We start from the raw sequence: 13,771 nt of genomic DNA, 5'->3' as shown, positions 1-13,771 counted from the left end.
TGTTTAAGGTTTGAGTTGATTTATTCACGAATAATATTCCTGTCTGTTTTTACCATTCCTACCAAAGATATTTCTGTCGACTAAATAAAAATTCCTTCTATTTAAAATTTAAATAGAACTTGAACAAATCGATAGTTCATAATATCCACGCAGACTTGCACGTAAGAGCGGGAGTTATCCGTTTTAACAAGCAGCGTATTGCACTGATACTGAAATAGCTGTGTGTGTATATATGTAGATATGTATGTATATGTATATATATGTTTATATATGTGTGTGTGTATAGATATGTATATATATATATGTTTATGTGTGTGTGTGTAAATATATATATATATATATATATGACAACAACACTCATCACTCACAACAGTGACAAAACAATTACATTGACAATCATGTTACGTTATTTTCAAAATGTTTCCTTTTCTTTTCATTGCTTCTTTAACACCCTACTTCTCCGCTGCGAAGCGCGGGTATTTTGCTAGTATAATATAAAAAAAACAAAGTACTCGTAAGAAAGCTGTACAGAAGTAGCAGAATATGCACATTTAAACACCAACAGCAACTAGAAATGTGATTTAAAACCATATGTACTGTATACTGTACACTGTATGTTTATATTTTCACCTCTGTAAGCTCACAGATTCATCCAAAAGAGTTGCAGACTACAGGCTTCACATCATTTACGGAGTGGAGATGACCTAGGCTGCTCTTACTGAGGGTGATCATCTGATGTTCTTCTTGCCTTTTCCTCTGCTCGTTTGGTCTTCTAGGCCACCACCTACCTTTCTGTATATGGTCCACCATTTCTGCAACACATCCAGCATAGTTTTCAGACTCATTTGCTCATTCATTCTAGAAAACTCTGCTCACTACACTACAACCACCTCTGCAAAGAAAAAAAGCATACAAAATTGTCAAGTCGACTTGGGAAGCCAATAGCTGTGCAGTTAATGATTTTGGATAGATTTCTGCTTGTTATTTATTGAAAGGCACACACATTTGGATTGACATGTTGGTGTCTTGTTTCTGGATGGACTAATGATAATGATTGGCTGCACATTGCTTCTTATATTCTGGCTGGAATAGAAGAGGTAGGTGGGCTTGTGTCCCTTCACAAGTCTCCCAGTAGGTTGAAGTCTTCCTAATGAAGGGTGGAAGTATCAAACAGTTAGGATGTTGAGTTGCCCTCTTATTTTCCGCTGTGTTACTGATGTGTTGGACCCCTGAAGGAATGAGTCCATCTTGTGCATATCTATCTATCTATCTATCTATCTATCTATCTATCTATCTATCTATCTATCTATCTATCTATCTATCTATCTATCTATCTATCTATCTATCATTAACTAATATCTATCTATCTATCTATCTATCTATCTATCTATCTATAAAATAAAGTTTATCTAATCTGATATTTAAATACACACATTGTAGCTAAATAGATTTATATATAAAATACTGTATGTGGATTTTTCCAATAGAAATTATTAAATTAATTTGATAATTTACCTAAATGTCACTCAAATCTATTCTCCTCTATTCTACAACATGCCACCTCAATTGATGTATTTTTTGCACCACTCAGAAACTTTGAGGATCACTAAGCTTATAGAGGTACACTAAGATTCTGATGGGCAAACTCCCTCGTCACATGTTCCAAGTGATTAATTCATCACTTGGCACCGTCAGCCCCTACACATATTGAAGTTGTTCTTGCAGGTTAGCCTAAGAAATTGCTTTCCTTCCAAGATATTCAGTCACTATATTTTTCTGCCATCGTCTCACATTAAATTACATCTGTAGTCAAAAAACGTCTTTAGGAGTGGTTGTATGAGATAATAGATAAAAAATAAATACATGGTACTCCATTATTACATAGCAGCTTTAGGCAAGCCTATCAAAGCCATGCATCTACTAACTAGTGTGCCTGAAGTGAGCGGAACTTGTGGAAGAAAAGAATTTGAAACAGACACCCCTAAATTCCTCAAAAACTAGAAGGGGCTGATTTAAGCAACAAAAGACAGGCAGGAAAAAGCCTCAGTCATCATCTCGCAAGAGGCAACAAGTGCATATCTTATTAGCAACATGTTACAAAGAATAAAGTGTCCTCTGTGGTATATTTATACAATTCACTGATTAGGTCACTACTCAAAAAAGGAATTCATTACATAATCAGAAAACTTTTAACATGATTGGTTACATCCAGTTCCTAATGGGACATGGCAAAGTTACCTTAAATTACCATAATTTGATTGATACTCCTGTTAACTTAGAATGTATGTGACTTTTTAAATGTACTATTTTAATTCTTATTTTAGGAGATGTGTGATTTTCTGCAGGGTTATCCTGTTCTCCAAAGAAAGGACAATGGTGTAATTTTTTTATGGTCCAGCTGGGTACAAAAACATGAAACTTAATACTAAGCAAAAATTCAGAAAATTGATTATGCCATAAAATATAACATTTTCTCTTAAGGGGCTATATAAAATAATAAGAAATGCATTTATCATAGTGAAAAATGATAAAGCATTTAAGCATAAGCTCAGAAGGATATGAGACTCAGACACATGCTAGGTGCACATTGGACCAAGATTCAAATTCAACTCTTACACCCTCCTAAGGTCAGTCAGTCAGCCAGTCATTTTCCAACCTGCTATATCCTATAACACAGGGGTCTGCTGGAGCCAATCCCAGCCAGCACAGGGCATAAGGAAGGGTGCCAGTCCTCCACAGGACACACACACACACCCAACAATTTAGGATCGCCAATGCACCTAACCTGCATGTCTTTGGACTGTGGGAGGAAAGCCACGCAGACACAGGGAGAACATACAAACTCCACGCAGGGAGGACCCAGGAAGCAAACCCAGGTCTCCTTACTGTGAGGCAGCAGTGCTACCAATGCACCACCGTGCCGCCTCACTTCTAAGGTGACAAAGCTAACTAAAGAGTGTTGCCAGTGATGGGGGCATAGCAGCTCCCCAAACCCCCTTCTGGTACAAGTAAAAGCTTTTAATTAATACAATTACCTTTACATGGCTTCTTTCTTCACCACTATGTAATACATTAATCTTCTCCTTAATCTTTCCCCTCCACTTCTTCTGATGACCTTTGTCCTTACTTTGCATCCCACTCCAGCTTACCCTGGTGAAGTGGAGCAATCACCTTAATACTGGACCCAGTAGTACTTCTGATGCCACCTTGTTGCATTAAGGAAGTACTTCTGGGTCAGGCGGACCCCCTTAAACTAGGGACAGCATCTCCACCTATCTCACCCTGGTGGCTCCCACGAAACACAGCAGGGCTGCACATCGGAACAAAAACTTCCAGGCATTCCTGTGGGAGTGAACACGGAAGACCTGCCAGAAAGTTGTTGCCACCTATTGTACTGAGGAAACCCATGGCCCTGAGAGGCAAACTTGTACCACCCCTCCATTAGCAAAGCACTACTGGCCAAGTAAGAAGTCATTCATCTCAGCCGGGATACCTGACAGCCCTTATCATCTATGACAAGAGCAATCTATTGAGTCAATGCCAGCAAGCAACACACAGCATCACGTTATTATAGCCCAGTTAATACATAACAACATCATTATTTCTGCATGATGGCAAAAATGAAAAAATTGAAAATCTGTTTGGATATGTCTTTTATTCAGCAGCAGACATCAATAGCAATATTTTTTGTTTGTCCTCATGTTCCTCCAATCACATTTGGTGTGATGGTTGTTATAAAAACAATTATTCCATTGCATGAATGTAATTAAATCCTAAATTCCTCACATAAACAAGTCTAATCTTCTTAGGTGCCTACTTTTGGGCAATCACCCATACACTGCACAGCAAAAGTTTGTTCTTTATCATTTGGCTGGCAAGTGTTGGTAAAGGTGAAACGGCACATCAGGAAATAAAAATCTTTCAAATACCTACAGTAAGTTCAGGGGAAGTCTTGTGGCACACGCCATACAGGCATGACTTATGCCAGAGAAGGCTGGTCCATAGTAGTGCCACCAGGATGGCTAAGTCCCAGGATGTTATGGCAAGAACAAAGACTCAAGGGCTTAGCAGTGTACAGGTGCAGTAGTGTTGTCATTTGGCACAAATATTGCACCAGTCCCTCTTCATGTCCTATGTGACTGTATGCTGCATAATTTCGTAGGTTTATGTCAAGTGCGACAGTGATTTATCAATCATGCTAATGAAAATTTGATTCTAGTCATAGGTAAAATAATCTCAGGAGGTGATTGTCTCACATTTGAATCATTCATAGTTCTAGAAATGTTCAAGTTAACTTCATTTACAAGTAGAAAGGTGAGGGGATAATTTGTTATAAGTGGCTGTGTTTTTAATGTGTGTGTGTGCTTATATAGTGGCTTGCAAAAGTATTCTGTTATCATAATTTTCTGCAAGACAAAAGATTTGCACATATATTTATCCATTCAATATTTTAATCTAAACTATTCTGTTATAACAATACATTTACAGGGTCCAAATAAACCCTTTTCTGCAGATATTTAGCTAAAGAAGAAAAAGTTCATTTTTTATAAGTATTTAAACCTCTACGCTTTGGAGTTCCAAGTTTACGTAAATGAAAAATTAATCACAAATGAAACAAAGGTGACAGTCATTTGACCATAATTAAACCTAATTAGGTACTACTTGTAAGTCCTTTATATCTCTCTGGATATAAAAAAAAATCCTTTGCAAGGGCCACAGTCTTCATTAGACAATCACTGCAAAAATGAAGACAAAGGTGAAACAACATCATTGAAAGGCACAAGGCAGGAAATGGCTACAAAAATATTGTCACAGCACCCAGACTCTAGAACAGGCTATCCATCAAAACTAAGCATCAGAATAAGATGTCAGTTGGTGAGAGAGGCTACTAAAAATCCAACCATCACTCTCAGAAGTCTACAGGAGAAAGCAGGGTGAAATGACACCTTTTATTGGCTAACTAAATAGATTACAAATGCAAGCTTTCGAGGCAGCTAAGACCCCTTCATCAGGCAAGGTGTAACCTACACTGTAGGTCATTACCTAAATTTCAATGAGTTTTTGGGATCTGAGTTGAGGCAGGCTAATTCTTAGGCCACTGACCACAAAGCGTTAGCTTATTTTGTGTAGCAGTCAGCTGATCAAGCACCCTGATGCTGTGTATATCGTTGCTGGGGACTTTAACCATGTGGATTTAAAACCTGTGCTCCCTAAATTCCATCAGCACGTCAAGTGTGCCACCAGAGGAGCTAACACATTGGATAAAGTCTACACAAACATTAAATGGGGCTACAGGGCTACACCGCTACCTCACCTGGGCCACTCTGACCACACGCCACAGAGGGTTAGAGTGGGCCCCTACTTCTCCACACCCATCAGCCTCAGCACTGGATCCTCACAGGGCTGTGTGCTGAGCCCCCTGCTCTATACCCTCTACACCCATGATTGCATTCCTGCCCACCATAGTAACACCATTGTTAAGTTCGCTAACAATACCACGGTAGTAGGGTTCATCTCTGGGTGGGATGAGTCCGCCTACAGGGATGAGGAGGAGCGGCTGGAAACGTGGTGTAGGAATAACAACTTGCTCCTAAATATAGTCAAGACCAAGGAGCTCATCGTGGACATCAGGAAGAAAGCAGACAACATCCAGCCACTCATCATCAACAGGGACTGTGTGGAGAGGGTCTCAGACTTCCGTTTCTTGGGAGTCACCATTAGGGAGGACTTGACCTGGGGAACACACACTTCTGAGGTAGTGAATAAGGTCCAAAAGAGACTCTACTTCTTGAGGGTGCTCAGGAAGAACAACATCCCTGAGAAACTGCTGGTGTCCTTTTACCGCTGCACAGTAGAGAGAATCCTGGCCTACTGTCTTTGCACAGTAGCATAGAGGAAAGAGTTCCATAGGGTCATTAAGGATGCCCAGCGGATAGTCGGCTGTCCTCTCCCCTCACTAGAAGAACTACATAGTTCCTGTTGTCTCAGAAACTTCAAGAAAATTCTTCAGGACCCATCACACCCAGGACATGCATTGTTTGAACGCCTGCCTTCAGGCAGATGTTTCAGATCCATAAAGTCTGAGACAAATAGACTGAGAAACAGTTTCTATCCTTCAGCCATCACCATGCTGAATGCTGCTAAGTGGTCAATCTGACCGAGTGCACCTTCATGTTTATAATACAGCTCTAAGTTAACATTGGATAAGGGACAAGTGCAATATGACGTATGTATGAATGGAAAACATTGTTCTGCTGTTATGGACACTTATTTTATTTCCTTTTTATTTTAGTTTTAACTTGAGTAATTGTTTTTTTTTATATTTAATTTTTTTGCACTAAAAAAATTGCACCTAAAATTTCGTTGTACAATGTTTCATTGCTACAATGACAATAAAGATTTTGATTTTGATTTGATTTGATTTGATTTGATAATCTTTCTATATCAGTCACAAGATTTCCTTCCAAAACTTCTAAAACTATTTCCTCTGTGGTATAATTAATGCTGTGACTATTCCCCATACGTTTCTCCTTTTTTGCCTTGTTGCAGGGTTGTTATATCAAGAGTACCGCGATAAATCAAAGCTTCAGGAGATAGAGCTGAGACGGCAGTTTGACGTAACAAATTCACCGACATCAGGAGAATATATGGTGCATGAAGTTGCTGCTAAGACTCTCAGTGCAAGTAAGACACAGACAATAATCCCCACGATGAACGGGAGCCTGTGGCAGAACCAGGTGTCTGTCAGAACAAGCGGTGCACTGAGCATGCTGAGCCCTGAGGAGATCAAACTGCAGGAGGTCAGTTGGCACTTTAGTACCCTGAACATGTTCTGAAATGTCTTCTCTTCCTCATTTTATTTTAAAACTCGGAGCACTAGCAAAAGAAATACTGTGGATACCAGCTGCAGAATAATTCTGAACAAATGTCAGCCACCACTGTACTGAGCATTTCATATATCAGGGGTCGGCAACCTTTCAGCGGTGTCATGCCAAACCTCTTTTACAATCTTATTCTGCGTGCCAACATAATTCTACCAATTTTGTTATACAGCTTATAGTATCAAAATTGGTCTGGTTATAATGGGCTTCAAAATTATTTATTGTTATATTATATACCTTTGAAGCCCATTATAACCAGATCTTATATTATTGGTCATTCAATATTTTAAAATACATAGGATCATATGCGAAAAGAATGTTTTGTCAAATTTTTTTATAACTAAATTCAGTGGATTTATTTTTGGTTCCAATTATTTGACTAAAATAAGAAGTTAATTTCATAATGCCAGAAACAACCCTTTTTATAACTTCACTTTTCTCATCAGAGTTTTTAAACGTGGACTGATGTTTAGTTTGATAATGTCTTTGTACACTTTTACAGCATAACACACACATTTTAATGTACCACGACCTGCACTGAACACATGGTTTCCCTTTACATGTGAGTCGCATGCGCAAAATGTAGGTGGGGACGCAGAGCGCGAATGCATAAGCTATAATTAAAATATAATAATAAGATGTTTGTTTTAACGTTCCATGGCCTGCATTGAACACATGGTTTCCATTTAAAAGTGAGTAGCAAACGCAAAAAGTAGGTAAGGGTGTGAACGTGTGCACCGTAATTAAAATATACATTTGTTTACCATATTTCAATTCATTCAGAGTGCCATTGAAAATCATTCCACATGCCACTCTGGGCATGCATGGCATAGGTTGCTGACCCCTGTCATATATGATCAAATTTTGAGCCAAAATTACTTTATGCCTTCACAATTTCACTACATAATTCTTTATTTTTTATTACCCCCTTAGTGAGGTTCTGGAGGCCAGAGGCTATCCAGGCTTTTTAGACAGAAAGTAGCCATGAGCAGGGTACTGGTCCATCATTAACTCTGGGCCAATTTGGAATGCAAAGTAACCTAATCAGAAGTTTCTGCTGTACTACCAAGAAACAAACAGGTGATATTTTAATGAGCTAACCAGAAGAAGTGTGTTAAAAGTGTAACCAAAACAAATAACATAAAATTAGCTGCCAAATACTAAAAATCAAAGACAAAGATTGAAGTTAAGAGAGCAGGCAAAGAGGTCAAAGAATTCTTTTTTTTTTTTAAGAGGTTGTGTCCACGGATTGGATAACTGAAGGAGTCCCCAGCAGACATTTTATTCCATCGAGCAGATTACCAGCAGGTAACAACCCCTGAAACCACAACACTAGAAGTGGGGGATGTGGCAGTAAAGATGGCCCCCAAACTGACGATGATAGAAGTGCCTGAAAATAGCAGTCAAGACATTATAATCTCCAAAATAAAATCACAGCAACCTAATCATAACACCTACAGAAAAACCACATTTAAATGAAAAGAACAGTAAACTCCACACAAATACTGGCCCACATCTTAGAACTGCAAGGAATCAGGGCCATTATTTCTCTTTACATTGTGCAAGGATTTTACAATTACGGTATTCTAACATTATTCACTAACATAATCAATCCAAACACAGAGACACCAAAAATCTGTTTAGTGGGGATAAGTCATATCTAAACAAGTGAAAAGCAGAACAGCTTTCATTGAGATTGAAACTAGCAAATGCCTGGGGTGACGTGGTACACCACACCACCACTGACCACTTCACAGCATACGAGCGTACCAGTGTCTTCATTCTTTGTTCAGTGCTTTTCACTTTATGTAACATTTTTTACTTTTTCCTAATAAACGCAACTTGACCTTCCTTCATCATTAAGATACACTGTCATTTCTTTAAAGACTGAAGGAGCTTTATTGACACTCAAACAAGGTGTTTTGAATACAGGAACATAAAAAGGCAAATAGGGTGAAAGGCCTCCAAAAAGACACAGAGACCTTCACTAGCCTGCCTAAAGATAGTCCTCACCATACTAGGCCTGACCCCAAACTCAACAGGAATGCGTCGACCTGCACAGCTCCAAAATAGAAGACTAGCTTTTAAAGTTCGGAAAATGCTTTAATCTTTACAAATTAAGAATTTATTTAAATTACAAAAAGAAGCATTAAAAAAGGGTAATAAGTTTCAGGCCAAAAATGAGGCAAAAAATGTTTACCTAAAAAGGCAACCCAAAGCTAACGAGTCCAATCTGTTACTCAATACTCAGAATCTGAAGACAAAACAACACAATCCACTACAACCAGCAAATCATGAGATGTGCTTACAAAAAAAATGCTATCCAAAGTACAAAGTAGATCCAAAGTAGCTAGATAGATAGATAGATAGATAGATATGAGAGGAAGTGCACTATATAATAGATAGATAGATAGATAGATAGATATGAGAGGAAATGCACTATATAATAGATAGATAGATAGATAGATAGATAGATAGATAGATAGATAGATAGATAGATAGATAGATAGATAGATAGATAGATAGATAGATAGATAGATAGATAGATAGATAGATAGATAGTGTGAAAGCCAGTCCGACCACAGACAGACAGACACCGTTCTTCAGTCCACCACTCACGGTTTATTTACAGTGTTTACAACTGGCCAACCCGCGGCGTACCATACGCCGTATAATCAGGCCAGTTTTTTAATGATTTTTAAGCACAGGGAGAAAATTAACATTTGAAAAATCGGTAATAAATCAGCAAGAAAAGCAACATTGTAACAATGTACGGAACGAACCAACACACAATTGTCCGTGACTGAAAACTGGTGGACCGCCATCGTGCCCTGCCTGCTCATGCGCCCACTTCCAACTCGCCACTTGAGTCGTTGTTGTCTTTGCACAGTCCACCTGTGACTCGCGTAGACTTTTCATTGCTCTGTGCGGTTTTGGCTGCTTTTCTATATATAATCCACCAAGACACCCGACCACGGTAGTAGCGCGAATTGCTGTATGTAGCGTGTAAAACAGTTTGCTATGGTGCATGCGGTTGTGTGTCGTAACCGAAAACTTAAAAAAAACTTTTAAAGACTGCTTACTTCATTGTGTTTTAACCTTAGTTGTAAAGGAATGTTTTAAGGATCCCATGGTAAACCCCTCGCAAACCGTTTTACACGCTGCATATGGCGATTCACCTCCGTGAGAAACATGCCTCGATGAACAGTCAACGTGGCTCGGAGGTGCATGTGGCCTCTACGACAGATGAATATAAATGACGGCGTTTTTTCTGCGTTGTTGCGTCCGAGTTGGTGGCCGTGGCTCTGCGAGTTGTCGTCGTATCCAATGGTCTTGGAGTTGGTGGGCATTGCTCCTTCCTGCGTGCGCCATAGGTGTCTTACTTGTTGGCGGCTTAGTGAATCCACGCCCCTTCTGGCATGCTTTCCATGGGTGTCTTGCCTTAGTGAATTATATATATAGACTAGCAGAATACCCGCGCTTCGCAGCGGAGAAGTAGTGTGTTAAAGAAGGTACGAAAAAGAAAAGAAAAAATTTTAAAAATAACGTAACATGGTTGTTAATGTAATTGTTTTGTCATTGATATGAGTGTTGTTCTCATATCTATCTATCTATCTATCTATCTATCTATCTATCTATCTATCTATCTATCTATCTATCTATCTATCTATCTATCTATCTATATATATATGTTGTTCTCATATCTATCTATATATATATATCTCTATCTATCTATATATATATATACCCGCGCTTGGCAGAGGAGAAGTAGTGTGTTAAAGAAGGAAAGAGAAAGAAAAGGAAACATTTTGAAAATAATGTAACATGATTGTCAATGTAATTGTTTTGTCACTGTTATGAGTGTCGCTGATATATATATATATAGCAAAATACCCGCGCTTCGCAGCGATGTCATGTGTTAAAGAAGTTATGAAAAAGAAAAGGAAACATTTCAAAAACAATGTAACATGATTGTCAAAGTAATTGTTTTGTGTATTTGGCGGCAGCGTCACAAAGTTGTTTTCAGTAGCTGCATCAGAAAATGTACCACGACGTCTGACATGCCTCCTTTTTACTGTTTTCTCACAGCTTGGATTGCTGCTGTCATATATACACACACACACACACACACACACACACACATACACACATACACACATATATATAATTTGTGTGTGTGTATGTATGTATGTGTGTGTGTGTATATATGATGTAGATAGGTATGTATGTATATATATATATGTGTATATGGAGATATGTATATAGATATGTAGATATGAAGATATGTATGTGTATATATATGTGTATATATATATATATATATATATATATATATATATATATATATATATATATATATATATATATATATATATATATATATATATATATATATATATATATATGTATGTAAGGAAAGCCTTTTTCTTTTATATAGTATAGAGAGATATGTTCGCTGACGTTATGATCGCCTTATGGGGACAGTCATGGTGGGTCTTGTGTAGACTGGTGAGACGCCCCGCCATTAATCGGCTGTGATGGCACTGTCAGTCCTCCACTCGTGTGCGTGTCTTCATAATCCGAGGTGAGGACCTCATAATCGTATACGTGCAAAAGAAAGTGTGAATCGCCTTAATATTATTTTGCCGTGGTGTTGAAAAGGGGTCCCGTGTTTGCACTTGTCTGGGCTATAGCGCAGGGGGAGGATGAAAAAAATTAAAAGTGCTCACTTTGGCTTAAGGCAGAAGCGCTGGCTGCTCGGCTTTTGCTGGGCAGGAGACCCCAGTTTTTGCAGACACGTTCATGATATCAAAAGTCTCAGCGCTCTTTGGAGGTCATTCATATATATATATAGCAAAATACCCGCGCCTCGCAGCGGAGAAGTAGTGTGTTAAAGAAGTAATGAAAAAGAAAAGGAAACATTTTAATAATAACGTAACATGATTGACATTGTCATGAGTGTTGCTGTCATATATATGCCTGCCTAAATAAGTCACCCTCGCTTTGCTCTTACTTTTTTACCGTTCATTTAATCATGGCTAGTGGCGGAAAAATTATAAAATGGAAGGAGGATGGCTTTACCAAAACAATTATTGATGGCGAATCGATTATTCATAAAGCTTGAATTGGTGATCTGTTTTTCTGTGTTAACCTCATATTTTTTCATACTTCTTCTCAAACCAAGGGGGTGTGAGGGTAAAATGAATCGGGATGCGCTGATCAATGTAATCGTGTACCAGGAAATCATGCATTGACAAAAGCTCCCTTTGCTTGTAATGCAAAGTGTGATTAAATGCATTATTTTTTAACGCGTTATAGAGAACATGCATCGAAGCTTCTCAGCTGTGCTTGTGCTAAGAAAAGTAAAGATTTTAAAAATAACGTAACACGATTGTCAATGTGACCTTTTGTAAGTAGTGCCTGGAGGATTCAGTGTGGAGAAACTCTAGAGACAGCGTGTGTATTAACTTGTGGATTTTTCTGTGAGTATTTTGTGGCAGTCTGACGGTTGCTTGAAGACGGCGTTAGCCGTGGAGCTCAGCTCAGAGCGAAATGAGATGAATGGGAGGGGAGATGATGACGTGACTCCCCCACCCGCCTTAACTGTCAATCCCCCACAAACACAGTCTCTCGGAATTTGCATAAGCACACCCCTTCACCTACAATTTTAACTTAGTTACAAAGTGATCAAAACTCTCGTTTATATCCTGCATCCTCTCATTAAATTTGTATCCCGCATTACCTGTGGGCATGTGAAACACCAGCGGTAGCCTGTCTATGAACTTAATTTCAAGTTTAGGTTTACACCTTGCTTTCTTTCCGAGGTAGCAGCACTCATGAATATGGTAGTATATGTCACTCGCTCGCTTCTTATTGTTTCGCTGCCTTCTCAATTATATAATGCATGTTTTCTTAAGCGCTTTTTGGAGGTCTTCCTGGTTTTCTACGCACTGCGTTGACAGTCAGTTCACGTGATTACGTGGAAGGCGTGATGATGTCACACGAAACTCCGCCCCCACGTCTTTCCAGCTCAACTCTATTACAGTTAATGGAGAAAAATACCTTCCAGTTATGACCATTAGGCGTAGAATTTCGAAATGAAACCTGCCCAACATTTGTAAGTAAGCTGTAAGGAATGAGCCTGCCAAATTTCAGCCTTCTACCTACACGGGAAGTTGGAGAATTAGTGATGTGTCAGTGAGTGAGTGAGTGAGTGAGTGAGTGAGTGAGTGAGTGAGTGAGTGAATGAAGTGAGTGAGTGAGGGCTTTGCCTTTTATTAGTATACATATAAGAGTCCAAATAGTCTCACACACAACAATCAGTGTTACTCTGCTGGAATCAACTCCTTCACCTGAACATAAATGTGGAGGGCAGTCCCAGCAGCAGTGACATCATGGTGGTCCCGTATCTCGGATGCCCACCCATAAAACACAAGGAATACAGTTTAAAAACACAAATACACAAAACAAAACTACGAAATAATATTTAAATAAAACAATATTAAACGTATTTACATAAGAACCAAAAATACATGTAATTCATAATATAGAAAAGAAAATAATAATTCAGAATTAACAGCGATAATAATTCAGAATTAACAGAAATGATAAAAACACACATAAGCCAGGCAGGCAACTAATGCTGGTTGACATATAACATATGGGTGACTGATGTCTTTTTTCAACCCACCTGCCATGAGGGATATTTCCTTCATTTTACGCTCCACTTTATAAAACAGACTTAAGCCATTCGATCACATCTCACATACTCCAAACGTCATAGTGGCCAGGAAAAAGAACTTCTGCTTGGCCTCCCCAAGCAGTAAAAAACAAGGGTTTTTTAGTTAACAAAATAAAAACACAAGAAAGGATTCAAGAGTAACAAAGTA

General features: G+C 38.6%; 1 protein-coding gene across 2 annotated transcripts in view; it reads left to right on the top strand.

Moving 5' to 3' along the window:
• The window catches only part of ngef (neuronal guanine nucleotide exchange factor), a 112,177-nt gene that overhangs the window by 62,077 nt on the left and 36,329 nt on the right, over positions 1–13,771 (top strand). For both annotated transcript variants that reach the window (XM_039762307.1, XM_039762301.1), the window contains exon 6: positions 6,550–6,800. In XM_039762307.1, the coding sequence (XP_039618241.1) occupies positions 6,550–6,800 (251 nt within the window). The remainder of the gene's footprint in view (positions 1–6,549; positions 6,801–13,771) is intronic.

This window comes from Polypterus senegalus, chromosome 1, assembly GCF_016835505.1.
Source record: "Polypterus senegalus isolate Bchr_013 chromosome 1, ASM1683550v1, whole genome shotgun sequence".
In the NCBI taxonomy this organism is placed as follows: Eukaryota; Metazoa; Chordata; class Cladistia; order Polypteriformes; family Polypteridae; genus Polypterus; species Polypterus senegalus.
The sequence above is the reverse complement of the archived record's forward strand: the minus strand, read 5'-3'. Positions and strand labels throughout refer to the sequence as shown.